The 22500-nt window shown below is 46.2% G+C and overlaps 1 protein-coding gene across 5 annotated transcripts in view; it reads left to right on the forward strand.

Moving 5' to 3' along the window:
- Positions 1–45: 45 nt before the first annotated feature.
- The window catches only part of LOC115541601 (sodium- and chloride-dependent GABA transporter 2), a 33522-nt gene continuing 11067 nt past the window's right edge, over positions 46–22500 (forward strand). Inside the window, exons 1-8 of one of the 5 annotated variants that reach the window (XM_030353399.1) lie at positions 12880–13661; positions 14274–14383; positions 14789–15011; positions 17319–17453; positions 17671–17811; positions 18042–18129; positions 21769–21901; positions 22260–22394. In XM_030353399.1, the coding sequence (XP_030209259.1) occupies positions 14366–14383; positions 14789–15011; positions 17319–17453; positions 17671–17811; positions 18042–18129; positions 21769–21901; positions 22260–22394 (873 nt within the window). In that variant the 5' untranslated portion in view covers positions 12880–13661; positions 14274–14365. Of the gene's footprint in view, positions 309–12879; positions 13662–13889; positions 14384–14788; positions 15012–17318; positions 17454–17670; positions 17812–18041; positions 18130–21768; positions 21902–22259; positions 22395–22500 lie in introns of those variants that run through there. The other 4 variants (XM_030353401.1, XM_030353400.1, XM_030353402.1 and 1 more) reach the window with 4 other exon arrangements.

The following is a 22500-nucleotide window of genomic DNA, read 5'->3' on the forward strand; positions in this document are numbered from 1 at the left end:
ATTGTCCCTCCCCCTTTCCATACTTCCATAAATTCCAGACGTGTTGACTCGTTGAGTCTTTTCATCAGTTCGTCAGGGGTTACGCCCACGGTCAACTGGTTCGATGTCTCATCCTCGAACCGCAACATCCTCAATGCTGGAATTCAGGAAGTGGACTAGAGAGACCGACAGGTAGTGTACTAGCTGGTGTTTCAGAGAGACAGACAGGGAGTGTACTAGAGAGATAGACAGGGAGTGTACTAGGTGGTGTACTAGGTGGTGTTTTAGAGAGACAGACAGGGAGTGTACTAGGAGAGGCAGACAGACGGGTAAGCAGAATTCCCATCAAGCCGTTTTTCTGTTTTTCTGTGTCTGTGGGTGTGTTCATGTGTCTATGCTGTATTGAAATTCACATTTTCTGTTGACCTTTTTGACACAGAGGTTGACATCATTCATATTGTCACTGACTTTTTTATTAGTATTACGGTTGTGTTTTTAGACGAGCGTTGTTGTAATGCCTTAATGTCTGCATTCATTAATTTACGATGAATAAAGCATGTATCTATCTACAGTATCTATCTTAACGTGATTGTAGTTCTACACACACCTGGGCTTGGCCTTAACATACTGCCTTCGCCCATTCCATGAACCATCTTGAAGGTGTGGGGCAGCTGAGAAAGGGGGTTTCACAGAGATGGCCACCTTACACCTGGCTACCCAGACATTAGCTTAAAGTACCTTTCCGTTGGTGGTCGGGGAGTTTTTGAACAACAGGGAGTCATGTCCCCACAATGGGGTCAGAAATCCCGTTTGGCTGGTTTTGTGGTTTGGACTTGCACTGATGGGCTGTTTGTGTTGGTAGGGTCATGCATGGTTGAGTGTCAGAGCAGACAAGGTTTTCCTGTTCAATCGTGTCGACGTATGAGGGCTTAAAACCTTCAATCACACACAGCGCACATATACTTTACTCCTCTGTTTGCATTTGTAGGTGTGTGTGTGTGTGTGTGTGTGTGTGTGTGTGTGTGTGTGTGTGTGTGTGTGTGTGTGTGTATAAATGTATGTATGTATGTATGTTTGGTGTGTGTGTGTGTATAAATGTATGTATGCATGTATGTTTGGTGTGTGTGTGTGTGTGTGTGTGTGTGTGTGTGTGTGTGTGTGTGTGTGTGTGTGTATAAATGTATGTATGTATGTATGTATGTTTGGTGTGTGTGTGTCTGTGTGTGTGTGTGTGTGTGTGTGTGTGTGTGTGTGTGTGTCTGTGTGTGTGTCGGTGTGTGTGTCGGTGTGTGTGTGTGTGTGTGTCTGTGTGTCTGTGTGTGTGTGTGTCTCTGTCTGTGTGTGTGTGTCTGTGTCTGTGTCTGTGTGTGTGTGTGTGTGTGTGTGTGTGTGTGTGTGTGTGTGTGTGTGTGTGTGTGTGTCTGTGTCTGTGTCTGTGTCTGTGTGTGGGCCCCTGTCTGGCTCAGGATGTGTGAATAACACAGAAGTCAGCAGGGTGATGTGGTCACGTGCACACTCACGCTACGTGCACGCTCACGGTACGTGCACCACCACTCATCATCATCTACTCTCCCCCCCTCTCTCTCTCTCTCTCTCTCTCTCTCTCTCTCTCTCTCTCTCTCTCTCTCTCTCTCTCTCTCTCTCTCTCTCTCTCTCTCTCTCTCTCTCTCTCTCTCTTTCTCTCTCTCTCTCTCTCTTTCTCTCGCTTTCCTTCTCTCTCGCTTTCCTTCTCTCTCTCTTTCCCTCTCTCTCGCTTTCCTTCTCTCTCTCTCTTTCCCTCTCTCTCTCTCTCTCTCTCTCTCTCTCTCTCTCTCTCTCTCTCTCTCTCTCTCTCTCTCTCTCTCTCTCTCTCTCTATGTCTCTCTTCACCTTTCCTCTCTTCTCCAAACTCCCTCTGATCCTCCTCTTTATTCAGTTTTTTTCCACAGACTCATACAGTTGATTCCTCTTCTTCTGTCTCCCTTTCCAACACTGCCACGGCGACTCACACTTTCATCTTTCAACAGATGATCATTTGCAGCTTTCCCCCTCCATCCTTTGAACTGTCATGTGACACGCCTGTTTCAGAGCTTCAACTGCCACCACCCCCCCTCTCCCCTCCATTTTAAGCCATCTCTCTCTCTCTCTCTCTCTCTCTCTCTCTCTCTCTCTCTCTCTCTCTCTCTCTATCCTTTCATCTCCCCTTCTTCTTGGCCCCTGCTTTCATTCTTTCCTCAAACATATTCATTCCCACATGCATTCAAAGTCACGTCTTCTGAGTGCCGTTGCGGAAACCAACTGGACTTTATGTTTTCGTTTGCCGGGCACGCAGGCATTGTTTTTTTTGATCCGGCTCGTTTGATCTCTCGAAGGTTGGCCATTAGTATGCATGCCAATGGTCTGCAGTGGAGGGCGTGTTTGTGTGTGTGTGTGTGTGTGTGTGTGTGTGTGTGTGTGTGTGTGTGTGTGTGTGTGTGTGTGTGTGCGCGTCCCTGTGTGCGCACGAGGGTACGTGGGCGAGCTGTGGTGAGCATGAGTGTGAGCGGTTCGCGTTCCGCACGCAATACGGTGAAGCGAAGCTATGTGAGCCGAGAAGGTCTTATTTTTCTTTGTCCGGCCGCAACAGGGTATGTATTAACGGGACTACATCTAATTTCTCCCAGGGCGTCATGAACTCCTCGCCTCTGGTTCAGTACCATGGTCTGACTCCCTCTGGACGTGGACCAATCCGGTGCCAGGCAGGCACAGGAAACAGCTGCCTGGCAACCCAAACCCAAACCTCTCTCTGGCGGACTTCACTTCCTGTCCGAGTCTTCCCTGACTCACTGAGAGACGTGGGAAAACCTGGGCAGTTAAGCCTGACCCCCATGGTGGTCTCTGTAGGGCTAGTTAGCTGCTTTGCTTTAGCATTCACTTTAGCCTTAGCAAAGCAATTTAGCACCGGATACTGTTAAAGGATGTTAGGGGTCTGTTGGGTTGATTCACGGCTAGCCGCTAATCCATTAGATTGAATAGGGAGTGTAGCTCCTGACATGCTGGACTTTAGCGAAATACGTTTCACTGAAGCTAATGGGGAGGCATATGCCTCAGGAGGTAGAGCTGGTTGGCTGGTAGCCGCAAGGTTGCTAGTTCAATCCCCGGCTCCCCCCCTAGCCCCCTAGAGTGTCGAGGTGTCCCTGAGCAAGACACCTTACCCTAACTGCTCCCGACGAGCTGGCTGTCGACCTGCGTTGCTTACACCGCCGTCGGTGTGTAAATGTTTACGTGAATGTTTGGCGATATTTTACAGAGCTGTGAGTGGATATCCGTGGCGGCTGGTGGTTTTTAAAGTGAGGGAGGAAGGACTGCGCGCTTGGTTGCCATTTACCTGCTTGCACTGTTATTGGTGTATGGTGGCATAAGTATGTGGACTCAAGTTGTTTCAGGGTGTTTTTGGTGAGCTACAAAATTGCAGGGAGGGATAATTAGCTGGTGGGCAGCATGTCTTGGACTACAAGGGTAGAAGGAAAGGATAAAAAGCCAATTAGTCAAATCAGGCCTACTCTTGATTTGCAAAACGAAATAAAAAAATCTGGGCCTAGCATTGGGCCTATTTTTGCCCTTATTGACTGAAGCTATTGGTTGTAATTTGGCTATGTTTATTTTCAGCTACAATTGTTTTACAAAAAAACAAGACCAGTTGCCATTTCAAATGCATCATGGTCGGAACCCTTCGCTAACATCCTTTTCACAATATCAAACAGAACGGTCAGAGTAACAAGCAATTAAAAGATTATTATTTCAAAACTATTTACATGCGCTGTAAGCCTAACATTGTTTGAGGCAAATGTGGATGTTAATGGGTGTTTCAGAATGTTGGTCATAGTGTTAAACCAATTATGATCGAGGGTCTTAATTTATAGATCAAGTCAATCCTCCTCGCTGTTGTGTTGCAAATATATCAGTTACCTGGTCATACCACACGGGATATTTATTAAGTGATTTTAGATTTTGTTTAATAACGGCGTGTGTAGCTCCACATTTTCGCCACCCTTTCAGACGGCTTGGTAACCCAACCGAGGAGTGTCGAAAAATACGTAGCCTCAGCGCGTTTATTTCGGGACCTTGCCCAACTCTTGGCGCTGGAAACGCCAATATAATGGCGCGTTTCCACTGCAGGGTGCGGAACGGATCGGATCGCAAAGGTGCGGATCGGGTTGCGCTTCCACCGCCAAAAGTGGGCGTGACCCGGACTTAGCCGTACCCGTTCTGGCCTCGTTTTCAGGACTCCTCCGTTGGGGTACTGAAAACGAGACGAGACGCCTGAAAGGGTCCCGGGAAATTCTAGCTACACACCCCCTCCGTTGATTGGTCGACAGAGTCATCACTTCCGGGCGACGTGGGGATAAAAACAAACAAACAGTAGCCTCGAGGTATTATTCTTTACAATTAACCTGTCGCGTAAAACGCTTGTTTCGGCGAACAAGGAGGTGGAGACGTTCGTCTGCATTCTTGGGGAGGAAGACGTTGTTTACGATGTTTACGTAGCTGCCGCGGCGATCGACATCCGGCCTACCTTAAAGGGTACTGTCGGCGGTGGAAACGCGACCTCGGAACTGAGCTGGGCTATACCGCCCCCTCCCTACCGCACCTTTGCGAACCGATCCGTTCCGCACCCTGCGGTGGAAACACGGCATAAGCCAACCGAGCCGCACTGAACCGCACCGCTCGGCGGAAACTGTTCATTACTGTACCGCAATGAACAGTAGCGCACCGCTCAGTGGAAACGAGACATACGACTGAGCGGGTTCGTTGGTTCTCGTAGCCTTGACCTGAGTGGGGGGGTAACCCCTCCCTCCGGGCTGCTCCACAGCGAGGGCTTCTTCTTATTGGTTCATAGCGGAGCCAGGGCTCCTTCTTATTGGTTGATGGCGCAGCCAGGGCTCCAGCCTATGCGTGAATAGACGTTGGCACGATCCAGACCCCTTAGCTAGTCACACCCACTCAGAGGAGGACTTTCCTCCGCTCTCCCCTTGACCGTGGTATTCTTGGGGTTATCGTACTCCCTGAATTAATTGTCAATAGGCGATAAGGGGTGCTAATGTCCCTTTACCCAGGGAATCGAACATTGCATACACAAAAAGCATTCAAGTAGTCATATTTAAGGGCATTAATTCATTACAGTAGTCTCGGCAACCTACATTTCTTATTGTCAACAATGTCAAGGAGGACCTTCCTCCCTCTCCTCACTGGAGAAGACTCCACTGGTGGCCGCTGGTTAGAAAAAGCGCTGTATAAATGCAGTTCATTTACCGTTGATCAGTCTTTGAATGTAAAAAACAATGAGAGGCTGTTCCAGTGAAATTCGGGCTTCCAGAAGGATCCAGCCGCAGCCTTTCTGATTGAAGGGGTTCTGTGCAGGGTGAACTCGGAGTCCAAACCCCACCCTGTAGCCTACCGCTGCAGCCTCGTTCCTCATGCCAAGAACTCCAACTATGCGTTGGAAGTCAACCTCCTAAAGCTCTTCCCTGTGAGTTGTCGGGGCAACTTCTCTATCAGAGTTTGCGTCTAAGACAGATGAGATATTTAGATGCAAAAAGCACACAATACTGTAGACAGTTGGTGGTCATATATATTTGTAATAAAAGTATGAACAAAGATACATCACAACATGCTTCAACGAACAATAAAACAGGCATACATTACAATAATCTGAGGCCTCAGATGGGGGTTCTCGCTGCGTCTTACTTCATACTCTAAAGGTACGCTCTGAGAAGTCCGCTGAGTAGCTAAAGTCAGGAGCTTTTATACACTTAGATCGGATCCTTGAGGGCAGTTGGCCCCCAATAAACCAATAGCCTTTGTTAACCAGATGTTAATCTATTGATTGAAGTTTCTTCAGAGGTTAAGAAGGTGGTTGAGGCTGTTCCTTATCACCCTTTGCTTCTCTGCGCTCCCCAGGGGGTCAAGGAAAACAGGCCCAAACCAAACTACAGACAAAACGGAAACGGAATGTGAAACCAGATTACATCACATGAAACACTAAGAATTATTTTAGAAGACCCTGCAGAATGGCAAGATTCAAAGAACGGAATGTGATCCAGATTACATCACACGAAACACTAAGATTTACATTTTAGACGACCCTGAACATAACATGTAGATTTTCCATCACAGAGCGCTCTCCGAAGGTACACCCGGGATCCTGACACAAGAAACAACCCAGACGGTTTCTAAACGTCTAAGTTGTTATGCCACCTCTTTCCCCTAAAAAGATGTTCAAAGGTCCATACGTCAGAGACGTTTTCGGGAATCTCCAGAGAACCAAAACTGAAACTTCAGACAGACAACCACTTCCTGTCGGCTCGGTAACACCTCGCGACCAGTGCCTCTTAACCGATGGAATTTGACCCTCGCTTAACCCACACCCTTAGCCTGGAATGTGAGTGTGCCATTGGAAATGGCCCGTGTAATTCCAGTGCGCTTCAAGGCTAAACCTGCACTGGGTTTTTAGCTTGTTCTCTGCACTCATAGCTTGGCCTGAGGACAGTCTGGAGTCTTTTCCTTGAGGCCGAGATTTTGGTGAGGGTTCTCTGAAACTGTATGCTTGACTGAAGGATAAATGTCATGTCATCCGTCAAAAGCAATAATAAACCAGGGAAGTGCTGATGGTTGAGGTTTGAAGAGTGTCTCTACCCCTTTCAAATATGCAATCAGTTCGGAAGTGGATTGGTTTGATATTTTGCAATGAATTTTAGATGATTTTGAACAGAAGTGATGGCTCGAAAAGTTTCGAAGTGTGTTCTGGAAGACAGGTATCCCAAATACTGGATAAATACAGAAAATCAACACCCAAGGCTCGTTTCATATCATCTTTGTTCTGAGATGTTTTTAGGTGCATGCTGAACCCAGGGCTCAAGTTCATCACTCCCAACCCACAAGGCTTATAGCTTATTATTTCTCTGCCAGCATCACAACATCACAGGGAGTCATGTAACCAGTGGGCTTGCGTTCTCGCCAATCTCTCGCGTCGGCTGTTGTTGATAACCTTCAGCGTTTTTCCAGGGTTTCGTTTGGGAATGTTAATGTCTCTGACAGGACGCATTTTTGTGGCGCGTTCTCCACTATCTCTTTCCACGGTCTGAGGTCCTGGTCTCCTGTTCTCTGATTGGCGGTCGGCTCCCCGCAGGCTTGTGGTTACTTCCTCGGCATGTATGACTCGGATTACCTTACCTCTGTACATTTCTTCCTTTTTTTCCCCTGTCTCTCAGGACTTTTCCTTCACGTGACTCCACTTGTTGTGTGTGTGTGTGTGTGTGTGTGTGTGTGTGTGTGTGTGTGTGTGTGTGTGTGTGTGTGTGTGTGTGTGTGTGTGTGTGTGTGTGTGTGTGTGTGCGTGTGTATCAAGAATTGCCTTTTCAAAACACAATTACTTCCAATAATCTTTACCGGGTTGTTAACAATATTAGACAGGCATTTCTCATTTGTTTTCCCCTCTCTCTCACGTCTTTGCCTTGTGTGTTTGTGTGTGTGTGTGTGTGCGTGTTTATGTGTGTGTTTCTAGAACTGCCTTTTTAAAAACATAACTGCCTCCAATAATCTCTATCTGGTTGCAAACATTATTAGAAATACATTTTGCTACAAAAGAGTCAGACTAATGATCTTTTCTGACCACCACAAAGCCATAACTCCAAGACTCGCCAGTCCATAAACCGTAACCAGGGATTTATTTATTATTATTATTTTTTAACAAGCATCCCCTAACTCCAGTTGGCGCCGTGCCAAACTCAGTAACTTTGTGCCCTTAGCTCTGTGCTCTCAGCTCTGTGCTCGGCTGCTCTCCCCTTACAATCAGCATCTTTTTCGCATGGAAGACTCTTGTCCTGACGGCCACGGCCTCTCTCCTCCCCCCCCCCTCTTTGAGGTTGCGGTAGTTCCTGTTGTGTTTGCTCTCTGTTCAGGGATTCCCAACCGGTGATTACCAGACAGAGGGGGGCGGCATGTGGCTCAGGAGGCAGAGCGGGTCGGCTTGTTACCGGAAGGTCTCTGCTTCAATCCCCGGCTCCTCCTAGCCGAGTGTCGAGGTGTCCCTGAGCGAGACACTTCTAACCCTGACTCCTCCCGACGAGCTGGCTGTCACCTTGCATAGTTGACTCTGCCATCGGTGTGTGAATGTTTGCATGAATGGGTGAATGCCATGTTATCGTCAAGCGCTTTGAGTGGCCAATGGTTAGAAAAGTGATGTATAAATGCAGTTTGTTTAACATTTACAATGTCTGCACTTTGACAGTGGTTGTTTTATCAGAGAGCCAGATTCTGTCACCCACCTACTCACCCCGAAAGTGAACACACTCCCACATGTTTTTTTTTCGGTTGGCAGTGAATGGTGTCATCCATTGGCTGAATCAATGTTTAATTTGGTGGTGGTTAGTTTGGATTTGGTCCTGGTTGGCATCCCGTTTTCGGTCCAGGCTCTGAGGTGGCTCCAACAATCCGAGGTTCTGCCGGGTGCGGCAGGTTTGCATTGACTGATGACTATCGACGATAAGCATCCAGGCGACAAGGTGACGAGGCCGTATTTACATACATTTAAATGTTGGGTATTTAGCAGACAATGTTATCAAAAGCGGCTTACGATAAGTGCATTTGTCGAAAGATATGAGGTGCCAAGGGGGAGGAGTCTGAGGAGAGTTCAGGGACGTCTGGGAGAAAAGGAATTCCTCTTACGAGAGACGGACAGAAAGAGAGAGAGAGAGAGAGAGAGAGAGAGAGAGAGAGAGAGAGAGAGAGAGAGAGAGAGAGAGAGAGAGAGAGAGAGAGAGAGAGAGAGAGAGAGAGAGAGAGAGAGAGAGAGAGAGAGAGGTGAGGTGTAATTACGACGGTGCACGGTGTAAGCGATACACGTGTTCTGGCGTCATGTACAGAGGCTAATTACAGCCGGCCTGAGAGATGTGTTTGGTGAGAGCTGCTTTGAGTTCATCATTCAACCCCTGGCAAATTGACTTTTTCGTTGTTATTCACTCTCGCTCTTGCTTGCCCTCTATCTCTTTCTCTCTTTCTCTCTCTTCCTCCCTCCCACTTTCTCTCACTCCCTCTCCCTCTTGCTTTCTCTCTCGCTCCCTCTCTCTCTCTCTCTCTCTCTCTCTCTCTCTCTCTCTCTCTCTCTCTCTCTCTCTCTCTCTCTCTCTCTCTCTCTCTCTCTCTCTCTCTCTCTCTCTCCCTCTTCCTGACCTTCCTAACCCTGTTCTCTTGAGCCACTAACAACCCCGTCCTGAAACCACTGCCTCCCCGCTACCTTTTTCCTGTGTTGTTATGGTAATGTTTGTCACCCATGTTAATGAGTAAACCTGTCCCTCTGGGTATTTAACTTACCTACTTCCAGTCCCAGTTTGCTGTTTCCTTTTGCGTTGTGAGTTTGTTTTTGTTTGTCTGCGTGTTTTCAAGAAGCCTGTTGGACTCTGATCTCTACCTTTAAGTTCACTACTTGGTGTAAGTGAACCCTCAACTCACTCGAAACACTCCTCAACCCTCACACTCACACACACACACACACACACACACACACACACACACACACACCAAAAAAAATGGGAAAGGTGCACCTTAAACAGTCAACCCAATCTGGCAACACTGAATGGGGAACTGGATGCTGCAAATTCCGCTCTAACGCAACACAACTTTTGCTTTCATAATCTTCCAATGTATTATTTATTATTTCAACATCCCGCCGCTGTTATGCCATCAGGCAGGGCAGTGTTTTAACCTGCTGTTTTTTTCCGACGTTCTGTTATGCATTAACCGTTTTTATGGATTTAATGATGTAAACGTTCCTCTTGGTACCGGTGGATTATCAACCTTTGTTTGAAACGGGTGAACTCAGGCGTGCGATCCTGCTTGCTTTTTGTTATCAAATCGTAAGCAATTAAAGTGTTATTGGAAAGATAGCCTCTGTTCACCTGCAAAGTCCAAAAGGTTCTGTCACTATGACGACTGTCATTCTCAGCCAATAGGAAGCTGATGTCTGATTCCATAAAGGAATTCCATCCATTTTCCAAGTCCAGCTACTACAGACATAAAATCCTTAAGACCCCCAACAGCATCCAATCCAATCCAATCCACTTTATTTATATAGCACAGTTTAAACAAACACATAGGTTTCCAAAGTGCTGCACACAGAAAAAGAGATAAAATAAGTATAAAATAAGTAAAACACATGACCCACCCAACACTTCTACATCACATCAACACGCCATCTAGTGTCGAAAGGCCAAATAAAAAAGGTGCGTTTTAACCAAGGTTTTAAAGAGACACAGGGATGTAGCTTCTCTAATATGGAGTGGCAAAGTGTTCCACAATTTTGGGGCTGCTACCGCAAAGGCACGTTCTCCTCTGCGTTTTAGCCTGGTACGGGGTGTGGCCAAAAACAGCTGGTCAGCTGACCTAAGAGAACGGCTAGGAGTGTAGGGTTTTAGCAGCTCGGAGAGGTATGGTGGGGCAAGGCCATTTAAGGCTTTAAACGCAAATAAAAGTATTTTAAAATGAATCCTAAAACGTACAGGTAGCCAGTGCAATGAAGCCAGAATAGGTGTGATGTGGTCGTACTTTCTAGTGTTAGTCAAGAGACGAGCTGCGGCATTTTGAACTAATTGGAGGCGGGCAATGGAGGCCTCACTAATCCCCATGTAAAGTGCATTACAGTAGTCCAGCCGGGTGGTCACAAACGCATGGATTACTGTTTCAAGATGCTGTCTCTGAAGCATTGGTTTAATTTTTGCCAGCTGCCTTAGCTGGAAGAAGATGGACTTCACCACAGCTTTTACCTGGGTGTCAAATTTGAGGTCAGTGTCCACCTTAACCCCCAGGTTATTTAAGATTGGCCTACGGAACTGTTCCAGGTAGCCTAGGTCAACCAGGGGGGACACACCAGAGCCACTGAAAACCATAACCTCTGTCTTTTTTTCATTACAATTTAAAAAGTTTAGGGACATCCAAGCTTTAATGTCTTGCAGGCAGTCTAACAAAGGCTTAATACTGCATGCTTTTGCCTTTTTAAGAGGAATATAAATCTGGCTGTCATCAGCATAGCAATGAAAAGAAATACCATGCTTCCTAAGAATTGAGCCAAGTGGGAGTAAATAAAGGGAAAATAAAAGGGGGCCAAGCACCGAACCCTGCGGAACCCCATGTAATAGCGGGACAGCGGAGGACACATGCTCAGCAAGGCTAACACAGAAAGACCGCTGGGTTAAATAAGACCTGAACCATTTTAGTGCGGTGCCTCTGACAACCACCCACTGCTCCAGACGAGCAATGAGGATGTCATGGTCTACTGTGTCGAAGGCTGCAGTCAAATCTAGGAGCACAAGGACAACACTATGGCCAGAGTCAGTAGCTAAAAATATATCATTAAAAACTCTTAAGCAGCGCTGATTCGGTGCTGTGTAATGTTTTAAAACCAGATTGAAAAATCTCTATAATGATTCATATAATGAGCATTCACTCATTCATCACGCAATCATCATGCATTCCTTTGTTCATTCACGATTTCAACCACTCATTCATCTATGTAGCAATTACTGTGTCGGTTTACATACCTTTGTCAGTTTGCCCTCGACTTATTCATTTTCTTTAACATTATCCGGGGGGAATTTCATCCATCATTCTAACAAGCACTGTGTGACAACAATTACATCCATCGTTTTTTAATGGTCTCACCCGAGCCCCGACGCGGGCTAAGTTTCGAGGGTTGACTGAAGTGTGTTTGGTTGTGCGAGTGCGGTGCCCTGCCACCAGATTTACTGTCCAGTCGGGCGGGACACAATGGGCTCAGTATAGAGGGCCCTTAACGGCACGTTTTATTTGGGGCCCCTGGGCACTAGACAAGACCTATGGGCTCATTGGGGTAGGGTTACCAAGGGTCCTCTGTGTGTGTGTGTGTGTGTGTGTGTGTGTGTGTGTGTGTGTGTGTGTTTGTGTGCAAATGTGTGTGCGTGTATGTGTATGTGTGTGTGTGTGTTTGCACTAGTATTTGTGTGTGTCTGTGTAAGTGTGCTTCTATGTGTTTTTGTGAGTGTTTGTGTGTCTGAGTACGCGTGTGTCTGTGTAAGTGTGTTTGTGAGTGTGCGTGAATGTGTGTGTGTGTGTGTTTGCACATGTAATGTATGCATGTATATATATGTGTCTGTGTGTGTGAAAAAGAAAAAAAACTTTCACAACATCCTGTCTCTGTGGACATTAAACCCCAACCAGTGTTCCAACAGTCCCTCAAACCCGTGAACATACTGAGGTTAACAACTAAATAAATATACAACCAGGATATACAGCTTTTTCTGCGCGCTCTTCTGTATTTACACCCTTTAAAATTCATGTTTACACTGCCAACCAGAACGCACATAATTTTTTTATGTTACATTTTTTTCATCTGTGCAGTTGAAGAGGGGGGGTACTCAACTGAAAAAATATCTTAGAGGGGGTACCCCCACTGCTTTAGAAGATAGCCGAGTACTTCGAAAAAGGGTCTCTAAAATGACTCCTTCACCGATGATAGCTGTGTGACACTGGTTCGGTTCACAGACAGCCCCGGAGCCCGGAAGGTGTTCAATCCGAGCGAGATTTAGATATCGGAAACGACAGGTCTTTGGCTTTAATCAGTGAGCAATTATACGCGCTAAAACCAATAATCGGGTTTGGGTTTGTCTGATGTTGTGAAATTGGATTCCCTGGGTGGAATTAATCATGGCGTTTGCATCGGAGTCGCACAATGATAGCCGTGAGTCGCACAAGTGTTGCACTACTTTCATCATCACGCACAATTTTACATATATTCTTATCGTATCTTATCTTATTACGGTGCATATGTATATGTAGGTATAGAGTATCTCTATTTATTTATTTTTATTTTTTATTTACTCTTATCTTTTTCAGTACTTATTATTCAATACTTGCTTATTGTTTACTGTTTATTGTTTGTTAAGATCGTGCGCAACGAATACGAATACCAAGACAAATTCCTAATATGTGTAAATGTATTTGGCAATAAACCTTTCTGATTCTGATGCTGATATAAACAGTTGTCCCAACTTAATCATAATCATTTCCTCCCATTCTGATAAATTATTATTCATGTATTATGTGGTAGTGTAGTTAGAGATGAGGTGGACAGCTTGTCCTGGGATATTATACACCGAGCAAGGAGAAATCCGATGCTTCCTTTTGCCAAATATAGTTAGGTCTACCTGGTCAGGTGGTCAGCATCCTACTAAATCTGGACGGCCACGCCATTTTACCTATACTTGCAATCTATTTATTCAGGAAGCATCTTTGCAATTGAGGAATCAGCCTGTAATCCATTACCTCTACCGAGATTCCTTCAGAGAGATGATTTAGCAGGGAGAGAGGAAGGTGAGGGGCTTTCGATAGAGGGATGTCCGTTTCCGGTTCAAGTTTCTTATTAGACAAAGCTAGATTACTCCGTAAAATTATTCCACCATAAAGTAACTCATAATTATCCTTGTCTTTGTTGTTTGTCTTACTCTCTCCGCTGACAATTTTACCATCATCCACGCCTGCCAAGAGGAAGTAAGTTACCGGAAGTTGCGTTCGACCGGGGTAGCCCTACCATGCTTGACCCTCTCCCAGCCCTTTCTTCCCAGCGGTAGTGGCGCTGTGCCTCTTGTGTGTCTACGTGCGGAGGGAGGGAGAGAGAGAGATAGAGAGAGAGTAAAGTAGGTGTTCGTGTATCTATACATTCCCTACACATACTTTTCATTCGTGTAAACGTCAACCTACCTACCTCGCTGGTTTTGAAATGGGAGATGTTTAAGGGGCGCTCGCGGTGAGGATGAGACGCGGTCCGGATTGAACTAACGTTACACCACTTGAACTTCCAAAGGGGGAGGGAGGGGGTTGGTGTGTGTGTGTTTGTGTGTGTGTGTGTGTGGGGGGGGGGGGGGGGGGGGGTTGGGGGGTCTGTGTACAATACACATAACTTAAGCGATCGCATTCATGGATTTGTGTGCAAAAATCCAACGTGTTGTGTTGAATCGACAGGCAACATGTTACATGACACACAGCCGCACCTGTCCGCGTCCGTCCGTCAAGGTAGACCGAAAAACCGTTTCACGCTCAGCCAATCGTCGGAGGCGTCTCTAACAACATTATTCGTCATGCAAAAATATACAATAGCATAAACACACACGTTCGTGAGTGCACCTCGGGTCACAGGGTCGTTGAGTTCTGCTGTGTCCGACAGTGACGTCTGAAGGCATGGGGACCTTGAGCAGCCTGGCTGCGGCTGTGAGATAATAAACTACTGTACTAAACCCCGCCCCGCACAGAGCTCCGGCCCGGGGCTGATAAGCGCTCATCCACCGGCTCCTAAAGCACCACACTGTGAACTGTCTGGTTCGCCAAACGCTGGTGATTCTCCATGACGCCCGGCCGCAACGTGAGCTCTCTGTGTGATGAACCTCGGTCTTGTTTTCTGTTTGTTTGTCTTGATGTCTGAATACATTGGGAACACTTCGTTTTGTTATGTATGTGTGTGTGGGCGTGTGTGGGTTGTTATATTGCAGTTAGGGGAATTGTGTATTGTGTTTATTTGGTTTGAATGTCGGGCTTGCCGGCTACCCTTTCATGTTTGCTTTTCATGTTGACCTGTGTATGTGTATGTATGTGTGTGTGTGTGTGTATGTGTTGTAGTACAGTTAGGGGAATTGTGTATTGTGTTATTTAGTTTGAACGTCGTGCTTGCCGGCTGTCCTTTCAGCAAACCCTTGTTTCGTTGCCTTCATTCACCTGTGTGTGTGTGTGTCTGCCTGTCCGTCCGTCCGTCCGTCCGTCCCTGCTCCAGCCTGCCATGGTGGACCAGGGTCCTCCGGAGGTGGCCCCCGTGCTGCTGAACGGATCCCAGCGAGGGAAGCCCTCCTCTGGGTTGGCGGAGGGGCGGGAGGACGGGCTGGTGGAGCGCGGCCAGTGGGCAAACAAGATGGAGTTCCTCCTGGCGGTCGCCGGGCAGATTATCGGACTGGGCAACGTGTGGAGGTTCCCCTACCTCTGCTACAAGAACGGCGGAGGTACCCGTGCTGTCTGGAGGGAGGGGGTTCAGGGGTGTGTGTGTGTGTGTGTGTGTGTGTGTGTGTGTGTGTGTGTGTGTGTGTGTGTGTGTGTGTGTGTGTGTGTGTGTGTGTGTGTGTGTGTGTGTGTGTGTTGGGGGGGGGGGGGGGGGGGGGGGGGGGTGTTGTGTGTGTGTGTGTGGGAATGAATCAGTTTCGATGCTTCTCTCTCTCTCTCTCTCTCTCTCTCTCTCTCTCTCTCTCTCTCTCTCTCTCTCTCTCTCTCTCTCTCTCTCTCTCTCTCTCTCTCTCTCTCTCTCTCTCTCTCTCTCTTGACATTTACCTCCAGGGCAGAGTCATTCACACACGCAGCTACACACACGTTAAACAACAGTTCCTTCACTTTACTTCAGATAGTTTGCATTTACCTATTTGCTCTTTGGTGTGTGTGTGTGAGGATGGCATGAGGATAGTGTGTCTGTGTTTGTGTGTGTGTATGAGAGAGACCACGATAATGTGTCGATATGAGTGTGTAACTGTGTGTGCATGCGCGCGTGTTAGGGCTGGGTATCACTAGGTACCCCACGATACGATACTATCACGATATTTTACCCACGATAACGATAATATCACGATACAGCGATTCTGCGATTATCGATATATTGCAAGAAATTTCACCCACGATACATCACGATATCTGTGTCACTGAAGAAATTCAGAATTTATTACGAAAACATTTTATGCAAAGTAACAGAAAATTAGAAAACAAAATAAATGCAGAAAACATTTCATTGCTTAGTTTCATTCGCTCTGTTTACAGTGGATGTATCGCAATGGCGAGGCGCACACAGCCTTTAGCCGTGTTCTGTAAATATTCTAGAACACACGGGAGTCCTGGAGCTCTATATCAAAATATTATCATATAGCCTACATAGATATCTATATCATATAATATATATTATAACCGCCAAAAGATGTGTGAGCCGATATTATGAATCTCAAACGACCGCGTTGGGTTCTCCGACGTTCCTGGTTCTTCAACGTCCTCATCAATGTGAAGTAGACTGAACCACGACAAGGAGGAGAAAGGGATTGTTCCCGGGCAGCGCTTAGGCACCTCCGCCTCCGGCGGTGGTCCCTCAGCGGGTCTCAAGCTGGAGACATTCGCCGCCAACAATCCCTTTCTCCTCCATGTCGTGGTTCATGTTCTTGAGGGAGTCAAAGCCAAAGTTCCTTCCCCCCAATTCATTCTCAACCTTGGCTGAGATAACCCCCAATACGAGTCTCGTTGTAGAAATACCAGAGACGAGAGTCCGACAGAACGGTTATCCAAATAACAAGGAAGTGTACAACACTTGCGATACAGTCCTGGAGCTCTGTATCTAAATAATATCATGTAATACATAGAAATCTATATCATTTAATACATATTATCACGGCCAAAAGCGGTGTGCGCCTCCAGACGATATAATGAATCACAAACGACTTTGTCGGGTTCTGCGACGTCTCTGGTTCTTCCACTTTCACATCAACCTGAAGTCGACTGAACCGCGCGCTGCCTGCTGCCGGCTGCCCGCTGCCGGGCGATGGTGCCTCGCGGCAACCGGCGGCATGACGCAGTTCATGTACTTCAGCCAGTCAAAGCCAAAGTTCCTTTCTCCCAATTCCTTCTCAACCATGGCTGAGATAACATAACCCCCACAACAGTCTCGTTGTGGAAATACAAGACACGTCAAAGAACCGACAAGAAACACTTGCGTTACAGTGTGTGTATTCACACAAACACACACACATGTGGCGCTCGCACGGTCGAGTCTCATTGGCGGGCCAACGTCTCTGGGCGGGCCAGGCAGAGTAAGGGGAGGAGCTGAGATTCCTGATGACGTCAAGAATACAGACATTCCAAATCAGCGCACTTGAGCCTCCGTTTTTTCAAAGGCGAGCAGAACCGCTCGTTTTACACCAAACGCAAGTTTTAGCAATTGGGGGACCATAGGCAGGCTAGGGGAACTCATATTTATGTTAGAAAACCTCATAAAGTGATTTTCATGTCATGGGACCTTTAAATATCGATATTTGGCGTCAGCATATCGATAACGTCCCGCAAGACGAAATATCGCGATATGTCGCAGTATGGATATTTTGGCACACCCCTAGCGCGTGTGTGTGAGAAACGACGATAATGTGACGATATCTGTGGGTGTGGGTGTGAGTGTGTAACTGTGTGTGTGCGTGTGCGCGCGTGTGTGTGGGAGACGACGATAATGTGACGATATGTGTGAGTGTGTAACTCTGTGTGTGTGTGTGTGTGTGTGCGTGCGCGTGCAGGTGTGTTCTTCATCCCCTACCTGTTGTTCCTGGTGGTGTGTGGCGTCCCCCTCTTCCTGCTGGAGACCTCCCTGGGCCAGTACACCAGCCTGGGGGGGGTCAGTGCCTGGAGAGCCCTCTGCCCCCTTTTTGGAGGTAACGCACGCACATACACACACACACACACTAGGGCTTTGACTTTTGCCCAAAAATCTAATTCGAAGTTTGTTTGTTTATTAACATTAATATTCGAATATATTCGAATATAGTCTAAACGCTTGATTTTGTGTGTTGGGTGTTATGTGTGTGAACGTATTTTCCTGGCACATGTGTGCATTTGTGTCGGTGTGTGTGTGTGTGTGTGTGTGTGTAGGTCTGGGCTATGCCAGCCAGCTGATGATGCTGCATGGCTGTGTCTACTACATCATCATCCTGGCCTGGGCTCTCTACTACCTGGCCAGCAGCTTCCAGACCCCCCTGCCCTGGGCCCATTGCAACAACACCTGGAACACCGGTCAGTCCCGCGGCCCAGCCACACAAACCTGGCCACTCCATGTTCGGCTCAAAGATGGAGGAACTAAAATGGCCGCCTCGTCCCACTGAGACTCAAACTGAAAACAGGACAAATGTTTTAACTGGTAGTGCTGTTCTGTTTTGATATTGTGTGTGTGTGGTGTGTGTGTGTGTGTGTGTGTGTGTGTGTGTGTGTGTGTGTGTGTGTGGTGGGGGGGGGGGGGAGGGCAGATGCGTGTGTTTTGTTTCATCAACAGAATCGTTCAAGCGATGTGTCTCTTGCCGGGAATGCCACCTCACCGGTTATGGAGTTCTGGGAGTGAGTCAAACACTATTACCAGCCATGTTCCGGGTCATTGGTTAGTTGGTGAGTTAGTTAGTTAGTAAGTTAGCTAGTCGTTAGTTTGGTGGTGAGTCGGTCTGCTAGCTAGTTAGATAGATTGATAGTTAGTAAGTCATTTTGGTTTCTTAATTTGTTGCATGGTCGTTAGCTAGCTAGTTAGACAGATAGATAAATAGCGTGCTCGCAAGCTAGTTCTTAGTGAGTTGGTCAGTTAGTTTATTAGGTAGGTAGTTAGATAATTAGTTAGTTTGGCTTCTTCATTTGTTGGTTAGTCCGTTAGCTAGCTAGTGAGAAAGTGAGTTATGTGTTAGGTGGTGAGCCTATTAGTTAAGTATGTAAATATTTATTTATTTATTTGTTTATTTAGCAGGGACAATGCACAGCTCATTAGCAGTACCAGAGTTAGCTATAAGCTCATTTATAAAAACAATAACACACAATTTTACAACAGTAAAACAACACAATACGAACAATAAAATCACAACATTAGGACACCACAACAACAACAACAGCACAACAAGAAAACAGGACATCACAACATTAAGACAGCAGTCTATGCATGATGGGTACATGCTTGGGTCAATTTCAGCCATGATTTCATCTTGCATTTAAAACCAGCAAAGGTGATCCACTCTCTTATCTCGCTTGGTACTGAGTTCCAAGACTTTGTGGCTCTAACTGAAAAAACGAACATGCCGAACTCAGTGGATCTGTGCTGTACTACACATTCCCCTCTGTTGGAAGTTCTAGTTCTCCTTCCACTGTCTGAGCGCAGTGACACAAACTCATTCAACGGAGGCGCGGCCAAATCGTGCATGATTTTATAAACTAAACATGCATCAGCAAGAAACACAAAACTTTCAGAGGTCAATAGATTATGTCTTTGAATTATGTTACAGTGGTTGATATCTTAATATCAACCACTGTATCTTATCTTAAATTTGAGTGTTTGTTTGTAAAGTGTTTGCAGTGGAGCAAGTGTTGTTTTTCCGGTTTGTGACCAGCTTGTAATACAGTATGAGATGTGTGAAAAGATCACGGAGTGCATGTTAAGTTTTGATGCATCTAGAGGGAGCTGGTTCCTGATGCACCTAAAATTCCTTAAATTGAATTTGACTCTAAAAAACTGCTTCACATGTTTCTTAAATGAGAGCTGTGAGTCAACAGTTATTCCTATATATTTAAATTGTGAAACAGTCTGGATCCTTTCTCCATTAACAATAATATCAGGCTGATTTCCATTTTTCCTATTATAAAAGTACATGCATGCTGTTTTACTGATGTTGAGTGTCAGGCCGGACTTTGAGAGCCAATCAGAAATTTTGGCCATTGCTTCGGTTAATTTGGCGGCCACCTCCCATCTGTTCTTTCAATGTGCGAGGATGACCGTGTCATCTTTGTGTGTCCACTTCTGGACATTCAAGTGGCGGATAATTTACATATAAGCTAAACAACAGAGGTCCTAAAATGTAGCCCTGGGTGAGACCAACAGAGCAGCCAATGAAAGATGAAGTCCTATCCCCAACTCTGGTGCATTGTTTTCTTCCCTGAGGTACGACTCCATCCATTTCATTGTTTCCAAATACAAATTAAAGTTGGACACTTTTGAGAGCAGAACACTATGATTAACAGTATCAAATGCTTTGCCCAGGTCCAAAAAACCGCACTGTCAATATTTGTTTTGATTTTTTCAAAGACATAGCAGGTTGCCATCTCAGTTGAATGATTTTTCCTGAACCCGTATTGCATGGGATGAAGTGAATCTTGTCCTGAGTTCAAACAGGCAGTTAGTTGTTAAGCTACCACTTTTTCAGCGATCTTTGATACAACAGGCAAGATACTGATGGGTCTATAATTTTTCACTTCAGCTGGTTCACCTGTTTTAAAAATTGGAACTACAACTGCAGACTTCCATGCATTTAGGAAGGTTGACGGTTTAAATGACATATTAACCAAACCAGCAATTGGAGTGCTAAAGGATTGATTATTGCTTTTAATAAAAGTTGAGTCCAACTCAAACACATCTTTTTCCTTAGTGGACTTTAAAGTGCTTAGGATTTTTTAAATATTTCCTTGAGGAACTTCAGTTACGTTAAAAAACGGTTTGGTGTGATTCGGTGCTGAGATTTGTTTAAATCTTGCACCAATGGTGTGTGACAAATTCTGTACTGAGTCGATAAAATATTTATTAAATGTGAGGGCAATTTCATTATAATAGTAAATATAGCTGCATGCAGCAATGTGGGTGTCAAGCATAATGGGACGAAATAAACTAATTCTGCCGGACGGACGTAATCCGCTAGGTGGCTACATGACGACCGTCTCGGTGATCACTAATACCGTCGGCTGGTAGAATGAACTAGAGCATTATGCGAGTACGCGTCAATGTTTACCAAATAAAAAAATGACCCTACCTAGTGGTAATGGCGCATTATCGTCTGCCAGACAGAAATAATGACACAAATACATAGGGGTATTCTGAACAATATCCCTAACAGAGACACAATGTAAACAAGCATCCGCTCATAAGACTATGAGCCAAGTTTGTTTTGGATGCATGAAGGCGGAGAGATGAGGTCACTTCCTGTTTGACGGCCCCCTGAGATCGAAGGTCACCAAATTGTTTGGATGTCCCCAGGATGATGTTATGATTCTATGTACCAAGTTTGGCTATGATATGTTAAAGAGATGCTGAGAACAGGCTTACTGCCTGTTTGGCGGCTTTGCCGTCAAGTTTGATTGGCTGTCACGGCCAAACGGTTTTGAATTAGAAAATGCTGTCTGGCAGGTTTGTTCGGCTTGGTCTGAAGATCATATAGGGCGAGTTTCATGATGATTGGACATAATCTGTGGCCTGTGGATATGTAATGTTGATTTTGAGTTCTTTCACCATGGCGGCCAATTTCTGATGTTTCAATGGGAAATATTTTATGAGCTATATGGGGCGGTTTGAGAGTATCACCAGACATAGAAAATTTGTTCGAAATATGTGACGAGAGAGGAGTTAAAACACGTCTTTGTTAATTATAGCGCCCCCTAGAGGTCAATGGTCACCAAATTCATTGAGTGTCCCCGAGATGAGTCATGGGTCTATGTACCAAGTATGGTTATGATATGTCAAAGGGCTCAGAAATTGCCGTATTTCCAGTTTGGCGGCTTCGTGGTCAAATTTGATTGGCTGTCGCGGATGTTCCCGTGAGAAATCATTTACTAGCTATACGGAGAGGTCTGCTGGTATCACCAGACATTGAAAATTTGTTTGAAATATAACCATGTGAAGAGTGAATGATAATTTTGCACCAAGGCGTTCTACGGGCTGCCATAGACTCCCATGACAGAATAATAATAATAATAGGAAAACGTAATAAAACAATAGGTTGTCTCGCAGCTTCGCTGCTTGACACCCAATAATAAGAAACAGTACGAAAAAAATAGGATGTCTCGCAACTTCGTTGCTTGACACTCAATTAACTAGAGAAATAACTGGCAAAATTGACATTGGTCAGCTCCTGTTTAAGTTTGTAGGGTGGCTAGTTTGTTAATTAGTCAGATAGTTGGTCAGCAACAAGGCAGTCTAAAGTGGGGTAACAAAGTGTGTGTGTGTACGTGTGTCAGGCGCGAGGTGCTGAAGATGTCCAGCAGTCTGGACGAGCTTGGTCCCATCAACTGGAAGCTGGCCCTGTGTCTAGTGGCTGTTTGGGTTCTGTGCTACTTCTGTGTCTGGAAGGGAGTCAAGTCCACCGGCAAGGTGAGGTCAACACACGCTGGCTGGCTGGCTGGCTGGCTGGCTGGCTGGCTGGCACACACACTTTGTTAAGCCACTCGAATGAACAAACTGGCCGCCTTACCGACTGACCAACTAGCCAGCAACAATTTTGCTAGCTTCTTGTCTAGTTAATTACTATTGTAATTACTTGTCTAGCTAATTGGCAAATGGAGTAAACTGAATAATTCCCAGAATTCTGTAACCTTTTGATGCACACACGCACACACGCGCACACGCACACGCACACGCACACACACACACACACACCCATGTTGGTGAGCCGTCAGAGCCCGCCCCCTTCCCGGGGGGCTTGTTGTGACGTCGCGGCTGTGTCTCCCAGGTGGTGTACCTCACGGCGACCTTCCCCTACCTCATGCTGTTCGTCCTGCTGGTGCGTGGCGCCACCCTCCCGGGGGCCGCCGAGGGCATCGTGTACTACCTGAAGCCCAACACCACCCGCCTGGCCGACCCCGAGGTGGGAAAAAACAAGCACACACCTGCAGAGACACAGACCGGAAACTAGGGGGTGTACGCTGTAAACGGTATAGAACGCGACGAGTCATCAAGTCGTGGGGGGGGGG

The sequence above is a fragment of the Gadus morhua genome, chromosome 4, assembly GCF_902167405.1.
Source record: "Gadus morhua chromosome 4, gadMor3.0, whole genome shotgun sequence".
NCBI lineage: Eukaryota > Metazoa > Chordata > Actinopteri > Gadiformes > Gadidae > Gadus > Gadus morhua.